This window comes from Saimiri boliviensis, chromosome 20, assembly GCF_048565385.1.
Source record: "Saimiri boliviensis isolate mSaiBol1 chromosome 20, mSaiBol1.pri, whole genome shotgun sequence".
Classification (NCBI taxonomy): domain Eukaryota; kingdom Metazoa; phylum Chordata; class Mammalia; order Primates; family Cebidae; genus Saimiri; species Saimiri boliviensis.
The window spans coordinates 21,243,258-21,257,129 of record NC_133468.1 but is presented as its reverse complement, the minus strand read 5'-3'; the positions used below and the strand labels follow the sequence as shown (position 1 = coordinate 21,257,129).

The 13,872-nt window shown below is 37.2% G+C and overlaps 1 protein-coding gene across 3 annotated transcripts in view; it reads right to left on the bottom strand.

The window, feature by feature from the left end:
- GABRB2 (gamma-aminobutyric acid type A receptor subunit beta2) overlaps positions 1 to 13,872 on the bottom strand; it is a 260,683-nt gene that overhangs the window by 120,020 nt on the left and 126,791 nt on the right. For all 3 annotated transcript variants that reach the window (XM_010345325.3, XM_074390679.1, XM_074390678.1), the window contains one exon: positions 5,257 to 5,339. In XM_010345325.3, coding sequence (XP_010343627.1) covers positions 5,257 to 5,339 — 83 coding nt within the window. The remainder of the gene's footprint in view (positions 1 to 5,256; positions 5,340 to 13,872) is intronic.

Sequence of the window (13,872 nt, the reverse complement as noted above, 5' to 3'; positions counted from 1 at the left end):
GCCTGTACCAAAACACTCTCACACACTCACAAGTACCTTTTGCTATATCAATCAAATAGGCTTCAGATGATCACCAGGGGTGATTGCCTTCTTTGGCCAATTGAAATGTTAATAAAACCATGAAGGGATTACATTTATAAATGGACTGTTCTTTCACTTAATCCAAGTCCAGATGTCAAAGTGTTTTTAAATATCCATCTTTGGATTTTGAAGCTAGCTATTAATCCTTTTCCCTCCAGCCAAAGTAAAATAAATTAATTTGCATTTTATACTGTGGGCACAGCTGGCTGAAACATTCTGTGAGGAAGTAGATAGCACTGCAGAAAATGAGACTTACTTGGAACGTCAAAGCAAGGGCCAGAATAAAGTCTACGAAGGTGGAGAAGAGTGATGCTGGGCTATGGGTCTCCTTGGCTAGATTTACTAATCTCATAAGTAGCGCAATCTGTGGCAGTACGGGGCTTTCAAAATATAACAAAACAACCAAAACCGGGATTATTATAGTAATAATAATTATTCATTATTGAAGTTGCTATTTATTAGATGTCTACCATGGACCAAAGCTATGTGTTAGATTCTTTGTCTAAATGACTTCATGTAATCTTTATAACAATCTCCTGTGTTAGGTATTATTATTTCCATTTTACCCCTGAAGAAAGAGGCTCCGGTAAGGGGGTGACTTTGCCAGTGTTTCTCAGGTAATCAGTGACTGTGAGAGGCCAGCAATAACTGGTTTCTGATGCTATCACAAAGGGCAGTGTGTAGGACTTTTTTTCTTTTTTTAAATCTTAAAAGGAGATACCTGACTGGATGTCTCAGTAAACACTTTGTGTATCCCTGTGAAGGTGCCTATAAAAGAGCTGCTGAGAAAGTTTTATGTCTTCTACTTCTTCATAGATCCCATTACGGCTGAGATTGACTGAAAAATTCAGTGTTGAAAATAAGAACACTAAACTTCTTCTCTGAGACACTGACACTGGCCAGTCCAACTTACTCAGAGGTAAGATGAGACAAAAGCACATAAATGAATGAACAAAAAATTATCCTTTGGATTTTTAGTAATTTGTGCAGCTTATCAATGGGTCCAGTTTAGAGAATTCCTTATTCCTTTTCAGACAAGCAGTTCACATGCCCTAAGTGGAAAACCAGGAACCAGAGTGATGGCTAGAGAAGGCAGCTTTTCTCCCGAGTCGGGTAGGAGGCGGGTATGATGAGGCCATGTAGTTGACACTGATATTGTATAGCTGAGCTGGCACAGAATACAGCTGAGTAACACCCTGACTATTCCCATTTCACAGATATATACTTCCACCACCCCCTTTTCACTATTTTTTAATTTCTGGATGTGACATACTAAGTGGCCTTGCAGTATAATGAGTTTCAATGTCTTCTTGACAATGTGATTAAAGCTTACTTTTTTTTTAAATATAGAAATCTTTGACTTGTACTAACAGTCCTAAATTATACATGGCAGCATCAGATTACCAAAGCATTGGCACACCTGGGAAGATTCACTATTTCTGTACTAGAACTCTTTCCTAAACAGCAAGAATATTTAAAAGAATTTTGTATATGTAGGCTTCGGCATAACTTTGCTGTTGTTTGGTGCTTTTCAACTGACACTTCCCTAGAAAAACAGGCAAGTATTCCAGTGCCCCTTTCCCAACCTGCACTGAAAGTTTCAGAGAAAGATATAAACACGATGCATGCTATGTTGACAAAGTATGATGAGTTGCCTCTGACCACACAGATAACAGGAACATGTAAATAAATGGTGGCTTTAGGAGACAGAATTGGGAACACCTAGGACTGGATTTCTCCTTTCGATTTCAGCAGTTAAGTTTCATGGCCTTCACAGTGATAAATATTATCAAGACCCATTTAATTCTGCAAATCTCATGAATTCTCTAAAACATCCCCAATCCTCCATATTTAAGACAAGTTGTAAAGTTGATATAGTCTATATTAACCTTTTAAAGTCCTCTGTACTTTATTTCAAGGCTTGCTTTAAACAGCCTATCTTTAATATGCTATAGAACTAAGTACTTCATCTTGGCAGCACTTTTTAGTAATGCAACTTTATATTCATACATGTATTGATTTAAATTAGACATCCAGTATCTTTAATCCAAAAATCTGAAATATGAAAGTCTCCAAAATCCAAGTCAATTTGAATGTTGGCATGATGCTCAAATAAAATGCTCACTGGAGCACTTTAGATTTGGGATTAGGGAGGCTCAACTGCTAAGTATGGTAATATACTACTAATAAATATATTGCGAGTATTCTAAAATCAGAAACAATCTGAAATTCAAAACACTTCTGGTCTAAAGCATGTCAGATTAGGGATACATAACCCCTATATATCTATCTTCCTCACCTTAATAAAGGAGGCCAGGGATATTGTATATTGCTATTCACTATTATATCTTTACAGCTTATTACAATACCTGGTAAATGATTACAGTTCAGTAAAAATTTAATAAACAAATAAATTCCTGAGTGAATGAATGATGAACAATTATCTCAATCCTAATGTTTCCCTACTCTAAGCTGCCCAGAGTCAGGTTATGTTATCCTCTCCTTGACTGACCCCAAACACTGATTGTTGATATGCTGAGAAGGTATTAGTAATTTAGCAATGCCACAGTTAGGTTAATCTTCATTTGCCAGAGGAAGGAAGGAAAAGAGAAAAACAGAGAAAGAAGGGAGGGAAAGACAGAGGAAGCAGGAGGGAGAATGACAGGGAGAAGGACAAAGAAAGAGATGAGGAGAAAGATGAGATGAGAAAGATGAGAGAGGAAAAGAGATCAGAGAAAAAGAATGAGAATGAATGAACGCTTAGTGTATGATTAAAGTAAGGGAATGAATGAATAAGATGGAATGAGAGGCATCAGTTGGAGAACTAGTAGTTTTGGAATAGGATCCTAAATTCATTTCAATGTTTAGTTAGTAAACAACCTACTTACAACAATAGAGCCTGGATATCATGTGTATCTTTAATATAACACCATATCTAATTCTCTGTAGCAATGATTTGCTGACAGTCTATGAGTAAGCCCCGCTTTCCATAAGGCCAGGCTAATTTCCTGCTTTTTAAACTAAGGGGTTTTAGAATAAGGGTCTGTTCATCTGGTCCCTCCAAAATCAGTGTCTTTACTAAGTAAGTCAGCTATCCTCCACATCAGCACAGAGCCACTGTACCACGAAGTGGCTGAATGATGTTGGACAAATCACTTTATGTTCTTGATTCTGTTCTCCCTAGTTGTAAAAACAGAAATATTTATATTGACCTTATTTAACAAGATGACTGTGAATCGAAGTGAGATATGTAAAGCCTAATGAATTATCATGTTAATTTTTTTTTTTTTTTTTTTTTTTTTTGAGAAGGAGTTTCGCTCTTGTTACCCAGGCTGGAGTCCAATGGCACAATCTCGGCTCACCACAACCTCCGCCTCCCGGGTTTGAGCAATTCTCCTGCTTTAGCCTCCTGAGTAGCTGGGATTATAGGCATGTACCACCATGCCTGGCTAATTTTGTGTTTTTAGTAAAGGTGGGGTTTCTCCATGTTGGTCAGGTTGGTGTCAAACTGCCAACCTCAGATGACCGCCTTCCGCAGCCTTCCAAAGGGCTGGGATTACAGACATGAGCCACTGCACCTGGCCTATCATGTTAATTTTTAAATATTCTATAATTTAATAACAGAAAACACTTGGGTATTGCCTGCATTCTTAGGTATCAGTTCTTTAAAATAAAAAGACCTTGTTTACTTATCTGAGAGCGTTGTGGAAAACTCAAATGAAATAATATCCATGAAAGTGCTTCACCTACCTATAACTATGATTATTTGATATCCCGGAATACATTTTCTATAAAAAAAAATGCCCTTCTGCTCTTTCTGACAGCACATATACCAAAACTGAAACAAAACATGCTTTCACCACAGCAATTCATGAGTAGTACATAGCAACGTGCTTATTTCAGCATATTCTCACATTAACAATGTGAAATTACAAAATAATTTGGACTTTGTAGAACATTATTATGCCTTCTAAGTTGTAGCCATAAGTTCAGAAAACGGAATATGCAACGCTATCCTAAAAATATTTACATAAAATTAATCATTGAAATCTTATGGACCAATTTCATTAGCTAGTTCTGTAAGGCAAAAATATAATTTGAAAATAATGATGACTTGAAATACATGTATGCAATCAGTTTCTTCAAAAATACATGTAAGTTTAATTATCCCTGGAAGCTATCTTTTGAATTGCGCAAAAATATCCACAATGTGTCATAAATGCCATATTTCTGCTCACAGCAATGATTTAGTCATGCTGCTTGCCAGAGCTAAAACTCCTCACAAAGGCTAAGAGGACCCTCACAGCAGTCCAGTTACTCATTATTTAGAATTCTGGATATAAAATTGTCTGCTTCCAATTATTTAGTGGGATAAAGTATGGAAACACTGCAAAGAAGTGACAGAGACTCAAAATGTTTTTCTACCTCAAACCACCTCCCTGTGTGACCTCCAAAATGGAGATCGTTATAAAATCACCATTTTAGCCCACCCAATAGGGCAGCTGTCTGAATCATCAACGTGAAAGATAAAATCATGGCCTAGAAAAGCAAGCACACTGCAAAACAGGTCAGCACCGTAAACAGAATTCACACACACACACACACACACACACACACACACACACACACACCACACTCTTGCTCATCAGATGGCCTTCAGCAAAAAATATACTTTAGAGACTGAAAATAGTCCCTTGAAAGAACAACAGAAAACATTCTGTAAAACCATACTCTATGAGTGTTTTAACTAATCTGAAACAGCACATTTATTTTGCAATTACAAAGAGAGAAAGTTTATGAGAGGCAAAGACAGGACAACTTGTGACACTCTGCCACCTCCACCTATTTTCCAAAGCCTGTTGTAACTGTTTGCACCAATTCCATATTTTAAATGCCTGAAATAGCCCTTGGTCTCCTTCCAGGCTGTTAGCATATTCCTTTTATTGCCAGATTATTTCTTCCCTAAATATCTCTCCCGAAGATTTAGGGATGAGACTAAGAGGGTAGCAGCATAACTGAGAAAAGATGCTGTCAATGCCTCCCTCAACCAAATTTAGTGAGCTAGCAGAACCTTTGCGGGGCCTGTGGTCTGGACATGAGCCAGGAACGGAGGCCTCTGCATAAAGAGAACCTTAAAGCAGAGTCCAGTCTAGCTGGATTCTCAGGAAAACTTACAGCTCTCAATTTCCAATGTGCAGTTCTGTTCATCCAGTGGGTACCTCCTTAGGTCCATCATGCAGGCAGCTGTGGTTGTGATTCTAGAAGACAAATAGCAGTGATGAGTGTTGATAGCAGGTCTAAGGCTGGAGCTGGAAATTTAAATCTAAGTATCAAAGAAGAGACTGTGATTTAGCCTAAGTACTAATGAAAAAGACTGACGCAACTTTGGATAACCATATTCCTTTATGAGTCTCACACTGATTCAGAAGATAGAGACTGGACTAAATCTGCATTTCCCAAAGTATGGCCCATTATCTACTTGTACCAAAATAATCTGAGAGGGTTTCTTCCAAAGGTACTTCCCATGCCTCCAGAATGTCTTGAGAGGAGGTGGAATGGTGCCAGGACTCTATTTTACAAGCATCACTGCTGACTGAGAATATGGGCAAAGAATATTCCTGTTTTTCTCACATTTATTTTCTTCTCCCTTTCACAAGATAGGAAAATGTAATCTATCAATCTTAGTTTTTATCCATCATTTTTCACATTTCTATACATAGTACAGTATTTTGCCAGTACCTAAATATAATACACAGTCAGCCTTTTATTTATACCTAATTTATTTGGTCCTGAGTAATCTGATGTTTTCATGATCCTCTAGACAGTATACTTCTATGGGATGGCACAGTTATTTATTTCAAACACTTAGTACCTTTATTATTTTATCAGGAAAAAAATAAATACATTCCTTCAATCTGTCTGTATATTTCTATCATTATTTTTTACTGATGTTTCTATGGAAGACCTTCTAGGAGCCAAAAAATTTATACAGCTCTAAAAGAGTTACGAAGGTATGTTTTCTGATCAATGAGGCAGCATAGGATCATGAAAGAACCCACGTTTGAAAACACACTCAATGTAAGTATGAGTTCCATTTTTTAGCAAAAACTCCAACAGAATACTTTGCACATAGTAGACCCTTTAAAAATTTACATCTGCCGAGGGAAACTAAAAGTTTTAGAAGTTAATGTTGAATTTGATCAACTTTAGCTTACTGTAGTGTCAGGGGTACTATACTATGTGTTGGGAACAGAGAAGTAAGACATAGTTCCAGCTTATGAGAAACTATCTAAAGCTAGACATTTTTATTTAAAAAGTCTTGGACAAAATCTAAAACTGTAACCCAGGTGGACTGAGCCTATGAAATTCCTGAGTCAGGTGTGAGAGTCTCACTCCTCAGCTGTAGAATGGAGACATGTGATTAACTTGATGTAAATCATTCTTGGCTCTTTAGTTTGATTTCCGTTTCATTCAGATTTGTGCTCTGTTAGAAAAGTCTCCTAGGTTTATGTTTATCCCAATTCCTTCATTTCTTTCACCTAGTCCTATTTGCTATGATGCATCAATTCCTTACCATCACCACTGCCTCCCCTCTGAGTCTACATCCCCACCGCCTCACATCCAAGTCAGTGCAGGACCTTGGTCTCCCAGCCTCTCTATTCACTGCCCCACCATGCATTATCCACACAACTGTCAGATCTTTTAAAAACAGAAATTAGATCTTATCACTCCTCTGCTTAACATTTTCAGTGGCTCCTCCAAGATGAGCCAGAGTCCTGGCTATGGCCTGCTCTATCTGGAATACTCTGGTCCTTTCCTTCTTTCCCATATCACCTCACTCCATGTCCTCAATCAATATCTTTCAGCCTTCTTACTTGTTCTCTCTGCCTAGAACATTTGTCTCCCTGATCTTTACAGAGCTCTTGCTTCTGATCCTTCAGTTGTAAATAATCTTTTCTGAGAGGCTTTCCAAGAAACACACCCAAAGTGGTTGCCTTAACTAATGCTCCACTCTTGGCTTTCTGTTTATTTCCTTCAAGCGGTCACTACAATCTGAAATTATTTTGCTTATTTATGGTTTATTTGTTTTTAGAGATAGGTTCTTGCTCTGTTATCCAGGCTGGAGTACAATGGCACAATCTCAGCTTACTGCAGCCTCAACCTCCTGGTCTCAAGCAATCCTCCCCCAGCACCCTCCCAAAGTGCTAAGATTAGAGGCATGAGCCATTGCACCCAGCCTTATTTATGTTTTATAAGAATTTGTCTTTCAATAAAGTTTAAGCTGTTTAAAGGCACAGACTTTGTTCTATTCGCTGTTAATGAACTTTATAAGTATCCATTGAATGAATAAATGCATGAATTTATAAAGAGGCTAGGAGTTGGTTTTGCTAATTGTAAGTATTTCTATTAATATTTGGAGGATTATTTTATTACATTATTTCTCTTTTTTTAACTTAAAATTAGGATGTGTCTCAGGTTGCAGAGGTTATATATATGCATATATGTATATAGTGTTTTTTTGAGATGGAGTCTTGCTCCCATCATGCAGACTGGAGTGCAGTGGCACAATCTCGGCTCACTGTTACCTTCACCTTCTGTGTTCAAGAGATTCTTCTTCCTCTGCCTCCCAAGTGGCTGGGATTACAGGTGTGTGCCACCACACCAGCTAATTTTTGTATTTTTAGTAGAGATGGGGTTTCGACATGTTGGCTAGGCCGGTCTTGAACTCCTGACCTCAGATGATCCACCCATCTCAGCCTCCCAAAATGCTGGGATTACAGGCATGAGCCACTGCTCCTGGCCTCTTTTTATATTTTTAACAATAGATATATTTTAATTCATTTAATTAAGATTACATAAGTGGTAAGAGTATCTTATCAAATTGATTGTTTATGTTTTTAACTTAGAGTTAAAAACAAAAGGAGGCAGGTTTGCCTTAGATTTGCTCTATAACCTAAGGCACATTCTAATTTTAGGTTAAATGGGATTTACTAAATTCCTATATTCTATTAATTCTATTAAAATTTACATTTGCATTTTATTGTTCACTCAAGGTTAAACAATTACAATTTATTTTGGCTCTGTGATACTTGGCTAAATTTCTCACTGGTCCACTGATGTTTTTTGTTTTTTAGTTTGGTTTTACATATACATTCATTCTGAATTGCCAGTAACATACAGAGATCTTTACTATACAGAACTGACATTTCCCCTCAACAGACCCCAGTGTGTAGTGCTCCCCTCCCTGTGTCCATGTGTTCTCATTGTTCAACAGCCGCCTATGAGTAAGAACATGCAGTGTTTGATTTTCTGCTCCTGTGTCAGTTTGCTGAGAATGATGGCTTCCAGGTTCATCCATGTCCCTACAAAGGACACGAACTCATCGGTTTTGATGGCTGTGTAATATTCCATGGTGTATATGTGCCACATTTTCCCCATCGATGATAGACTCGACAGAACTGACATTTTCAACAGAAGTAAAATTAGGTACAAATGGGCACCTTAAATGCCAAAGCTATTTATGTAAAATGGCAGAAATAAACCTGTCTCGAGAAACTAGAGAAAATTAACCACATCTTATAGAATGACTACAAAAGATATGAAAGTTACAGGGGCATATTTGCAATTAAAAAGAGAGAGAGAACCAAGAATAAAAGGCTCGATTGTATTAATGAGTGAAGTTTGCAATTGCTACTATAGGTTGTGGCTTATACTTTCTGCTGATACATGTTCATGGCAACTAGCATCCATGAACTGGTACTGCAAACACCAGGAAAAATAGTTTGGCTAATGCTACCTCAGGAGCAATGGGTTCTACTCATGTTGTAAAAATAAATTAGAAAAAAGTGTTTTCCTCACAAACACATTTCTATTTAGTCCAGCATTTTACTGTTGTTTTAATGGTATAATACACTTCATAAAGCTAAAAGACATTTATAATGTCTTCTAGTCAGTATTTACAAAGGATTTGCGTCTACTCTTACAAATGCTTTGTAAATATTTTGTAATTTTGCTTTACTCTTGTATTAGAACAGAAACTTTGGAGCCAAAATAATCCATTTGGAGTCCTGATCATATAGTCGAAAATGAGTAACAGACAAGTCGTTTGTATTCTCTGACACTTAGTTGCCTCATCCGGAAATTTTCAGTGAAAACTTGCTAGTTTGCTGTGACATAACAAAAGTAGGGAGATTTTTAACTCATAAAATGTTCTGTAACTTTTGTTATAGTTATTACCACTTGCTAGTCTGCAGATATAGTGATAACTCATTTTACCAGAAGTTATTTCACAGTATGAGTACATGTTTATATACATAAAGACATGTAGAATACCCACACATTTACATTATAAGTTAGGCAGAGATATCAAGATGGATGTAAATAGCGTCCCAACACATAAATATGCAAAATAAAGAATTACTCCCTACATATATATGGAATTCTATGAAACAAAATATAGATGTACAACAAACTTGCATCTTTCCAGGTGGGTTATGAGATCAGAAGCCACATCCATTCTGTCATACTTACATCTCAAGCCCTTTGATAAGTACCTGGTACATGCTACCAACACCCCCTACCAAAATAATAATAACAATAAAACAAATATAACAATAAATAAAACAAAGGGAGGGATCAATAAACATAATCATTCTCAAACTGAGGATTTTGATGCAATTCTCTATATTTAGTAAGTGTTGTATTTAGCTCATGTAAAAACTCTCAAATATATTTGGAAGCTAAAATATAGAGGAAGCTACCCTGCAATTAATCTATTCCAAAAAGCTCAGGAATAAGCATATACATCTGTTCTTTGGGACCTTTTTGATTTATAACAGAGCTGTTTCTACAGGAAGAAGTCAATAAAATAAATACAGTTAATGAGCTTTTCATGAACATGTCTTTTTGAATCATGACAAACATCCTCAATGGACCTTAAATAACTCAACACCACTACTAGGAGTCTTTGAAGTGAGGCTAGCACACCACTATAGGCATCCTGATTAATTTTTAAGACCATTGTGAGACAGCTGTCTTCGATCAAAGGACAGAGTCAATGATGCCTCGAGAATGTGTCTTATTTACCCATAATAAATCTTCTATAGTTAAAAGTGGAAATGTGTCTTCTATGGGGTAAATTCTATTGCATGATGAAGACCACCCTTGGGAAATGCTAATATTCTGACTGGACTAAGAGATGTTTGCATAAACTCTTTACTACTTAGCCATTGGGTAATATTATCCAAAAATGACTTGTGTCATAAAATATTAACATAGAGCAAGAAAACAAATATACAGCACAGCCTAACCATCACTCAAGCCATCTATGAAATCAAGAAATACAAGCAAGCCAGCATTTTGTACCAGACCCATAGTAAATGCTTTATAGTGTCATTACCTGAGACTTAATGATAGTATCATCGTATTCCAAGGTTTTTGTTTGTTTGTTTGAGACAGAGTTCTGCTCTTTCACCCAGGCTGGAGTGAAGTGGCATGATCTCAGCTCACTGCAACCTCTGCCTGCTGGGTTCAAGCAATTCTCCTGCCTTGGACTCCAGAGTAGCTGGCATTACCAGTGCCCGCTACCACGCCCATATAATTTTTGTATTTTTAGTAGAGACGAGGTTTCACCATGTTGGCCAGGCTGGTCTTGAACTCCTGACCTCAGGTGATGCACTCGCTTCGGCCTCCCAAAATGCTAGGATTACAGGAGTGAGCCACTGCGCCAAGCCCCATGTTTGTTTTGTTTTGTTTTGAGACAGGGTCTCACTCTGTCACCCAGGCTGGAATGCAGTGGCATGATCTCAGCTCACTGCAACCTCCACTCCCCAGGCTCAAGTAATCCTCCCACCTGAGCCTTCTTAGCAGCTGAAACTACAGGCATGCACCACCATACTTGGTGAACTTTTTAAATTTTTTGTAGAGACAAGGTCTCACTATATTGTCCAGGCAACTCTTTAATTCCTGTGCTCAAGCAATCCTCTCATCTCAGCCTCCCAAAATGTTGGGATTACAGGAATAAGCCACCTGCCTAGCCAGCAGTCCAAGTTTGGATATGATATTTGGATCCAAGTCCGAATATGACCAAAGATAGCTATTAAGTAATAACAAATACCTTTGCCAGCCAAAATGAAAACCTCAGAATCATAATCAAACTGACATACCTTGGGCCTTTCAGCAGACTCTTTAAGAGGGGCTTCAGGACTAGAATGTATAGTCAGACATATGTCTAAACATGTGAGAATCTTGTTAGGATTTTAACCAGAATTATAAGAAAGTGACTTTGGACTTCTACCTTGTTTGATTTCTTTATATAAGCAACTAACCAATTATTCCACACACACACACAAAATATTTTTTTCAACATCTTTGTGTGTCTAAAAAAGTTAGATGTCTTAACCCTGTTTTCAAAACATATTGTTGTAATACACAGCATGCTTTTACTTTGTTCAAAATGTGCATTTACATAAAAGGACAATTTATTCTAATTACAAAGAATAAAGAAATTCTCCAGCATTAGTGGGCATCAATTACTAGAGAAAAATTAACATGTTAAAAAGGCCAATTATAAAAAATATATTGATGTATATTTTTGCAAATTAAGAAACAAACTAAAATAAACACTTTGGCTATTGGGGGAAAAGATCTAACTGCTGAGTTTAAGCATTAGAGTATGAACTAAATTTCTGAAAAGTTCCGAAGAGCTCAGCTGAGTTTTTTCCTCCAATGTTGCTTTAAAAATTTTTTACTTTCAAATTCTCCAAGAAGACTTAATGTTATTCTGTGTCTCACAGCCATTTTAGTTAGAAAATGGAATTAATATCTTACTTATAGTATCTCCCTTGTAATATGCTCTTACTTTTGTAGAACAGGTAAAACATTGTTTGTAGGAGTTAGGTGACTTTCACGCTTGTGCTCTAATAACTAACATATCTTGTATTAATTGATCACTTACTATGTACCAGATATCATCTAGTATCACTCTAGTGTCACTGACATATATTATCTCATTAATGTGAGTTAAATCCTATTGTTATTCCCATTTCATACTTGAGAAAATTGAGGCACAGAAAAGTACAGTGATTTTCCCCAAGGTTGACACGCAGTGAGGGGTAGAGCCAGAATATAAATTTTAGATGTTTGACTCCAGAGACGGCATTCTTAACTAGAATGTCATAACTAACTACCTAGTTGAGGTTGGTAAAGTCATTTAGCTTCTCCGGAGGATTGATCAATTTCTTATATACTGAATGAACTTAGAAATTCTGTAATCCCATGAAAATACATTACATGTTCTGTGACCTTGTATATTTTGTAATTTTGTTTTACCCACACATTCAAATGCTGTATTTCACAGCTGTTCATTCTGTTTTAGTCAATTATGTAGATTAGCCCACCCCAGACAAGCAAATACAGGCCTCTCCCCAAGGAGTCCCACTTAATATTTTTCCCTGATTGAAGGTCTCCCTCAGCATTCCTCGCCGTTCTATCCTCTTGGTTTACCTCCACAGAGGCCTTCTGCTTAGACTAAAATCTCCAAGACTCATGCATAATTGTTTTTAAAAAGCTCTTTAAAAGTCCTCATATAGAGTCACATGCAGTACTATGCTCAACTCTGTAATCACCAAAAAAAGTAAGATTGCTAGCAATCATGTTCCCATTTGATAAATCATGCATTTCAGATTAGAGCTATTTGTACTCTTCTGCAGCTGTTTGGCCTTCTGTGACTCTTTGATTTTCTGGAATCTTATCCTCTGCAAAGAAACTGTGACCATTAAAGGGATACACAGGTTTCTGCCACAAATGCAAGCACTGTTATGAAGACATTCCCTTAAATAGCATGCCTGTGGAGTCAAAACAGCACTATGCAACAAAATCTCATTTTTGTGAGCATATAAATACTACTCAATCAAAAATATTAATAGATATAGATATATTAGCTTCAGTCATTATTTTTCTTCTGTTGTTAGTTCTTTGAGGACCAACCTTTCTTGCATTACATTCCTGGCAGTCTCATCTATAGTCCTTTGTTTATCTCAGGGGTGAGAATATACTATCTTCTAAGTTATGTCTTAAAAGAAGTCTGCATCCCAGAAAAATGAGTAACCATTCTCTTTTTTAAATTGCAACCACTGAAATCTGGACTCCTATCTCCCACCATATACAATAATTAACTCAAGATGGATTAAATACTTCAATGTAAGTCCCAAAGCTATAAAATCCCAGAAGCAAACCTAGGAAAAACTCTTCTTGATTCTTGGTCTAGGCAAATAATTTATAACTAAGACCTCAAAAGCAAATGCAACAAAAACAAAAATAGACAAATGGGACTTAATTAAGCCAAAGGGCTTCTGCATGGCAAAAGAAACAATCAACAGGCAATCTGCAGAATGGGAGAAAACGTTTGCAAACTAGGCTTTTGACAAAGACTGTTATCCAGAATCTACAAGGAACTCAAACAATGGAACAAGAAAAAAAATGACATCATTAAAAAGTGAGGAAAAGACATTAACAGACATTTCTGGACAAGTGCTAGGGCTCACACCTATAACGCCAGCACTTTGAGATGCCGAGGAGGGTGGATAGCTTGAGCCCAGGCCTTTGAGACCGGGGCGGGGCAACATGGCAAAATCCCGTCTCTACAAAAAATGCAAAAATTAGCTGGGCATGGTGGCATACACCTGTGGTCCCAGCTACTTGGAAGGCTGAGATGAGAGAATCACCTGAGCCTTGGAGGTCAAGGCTGCAATGAGCCATGGTTGAGACACTGCACTCTAGCCTGGTTGATAG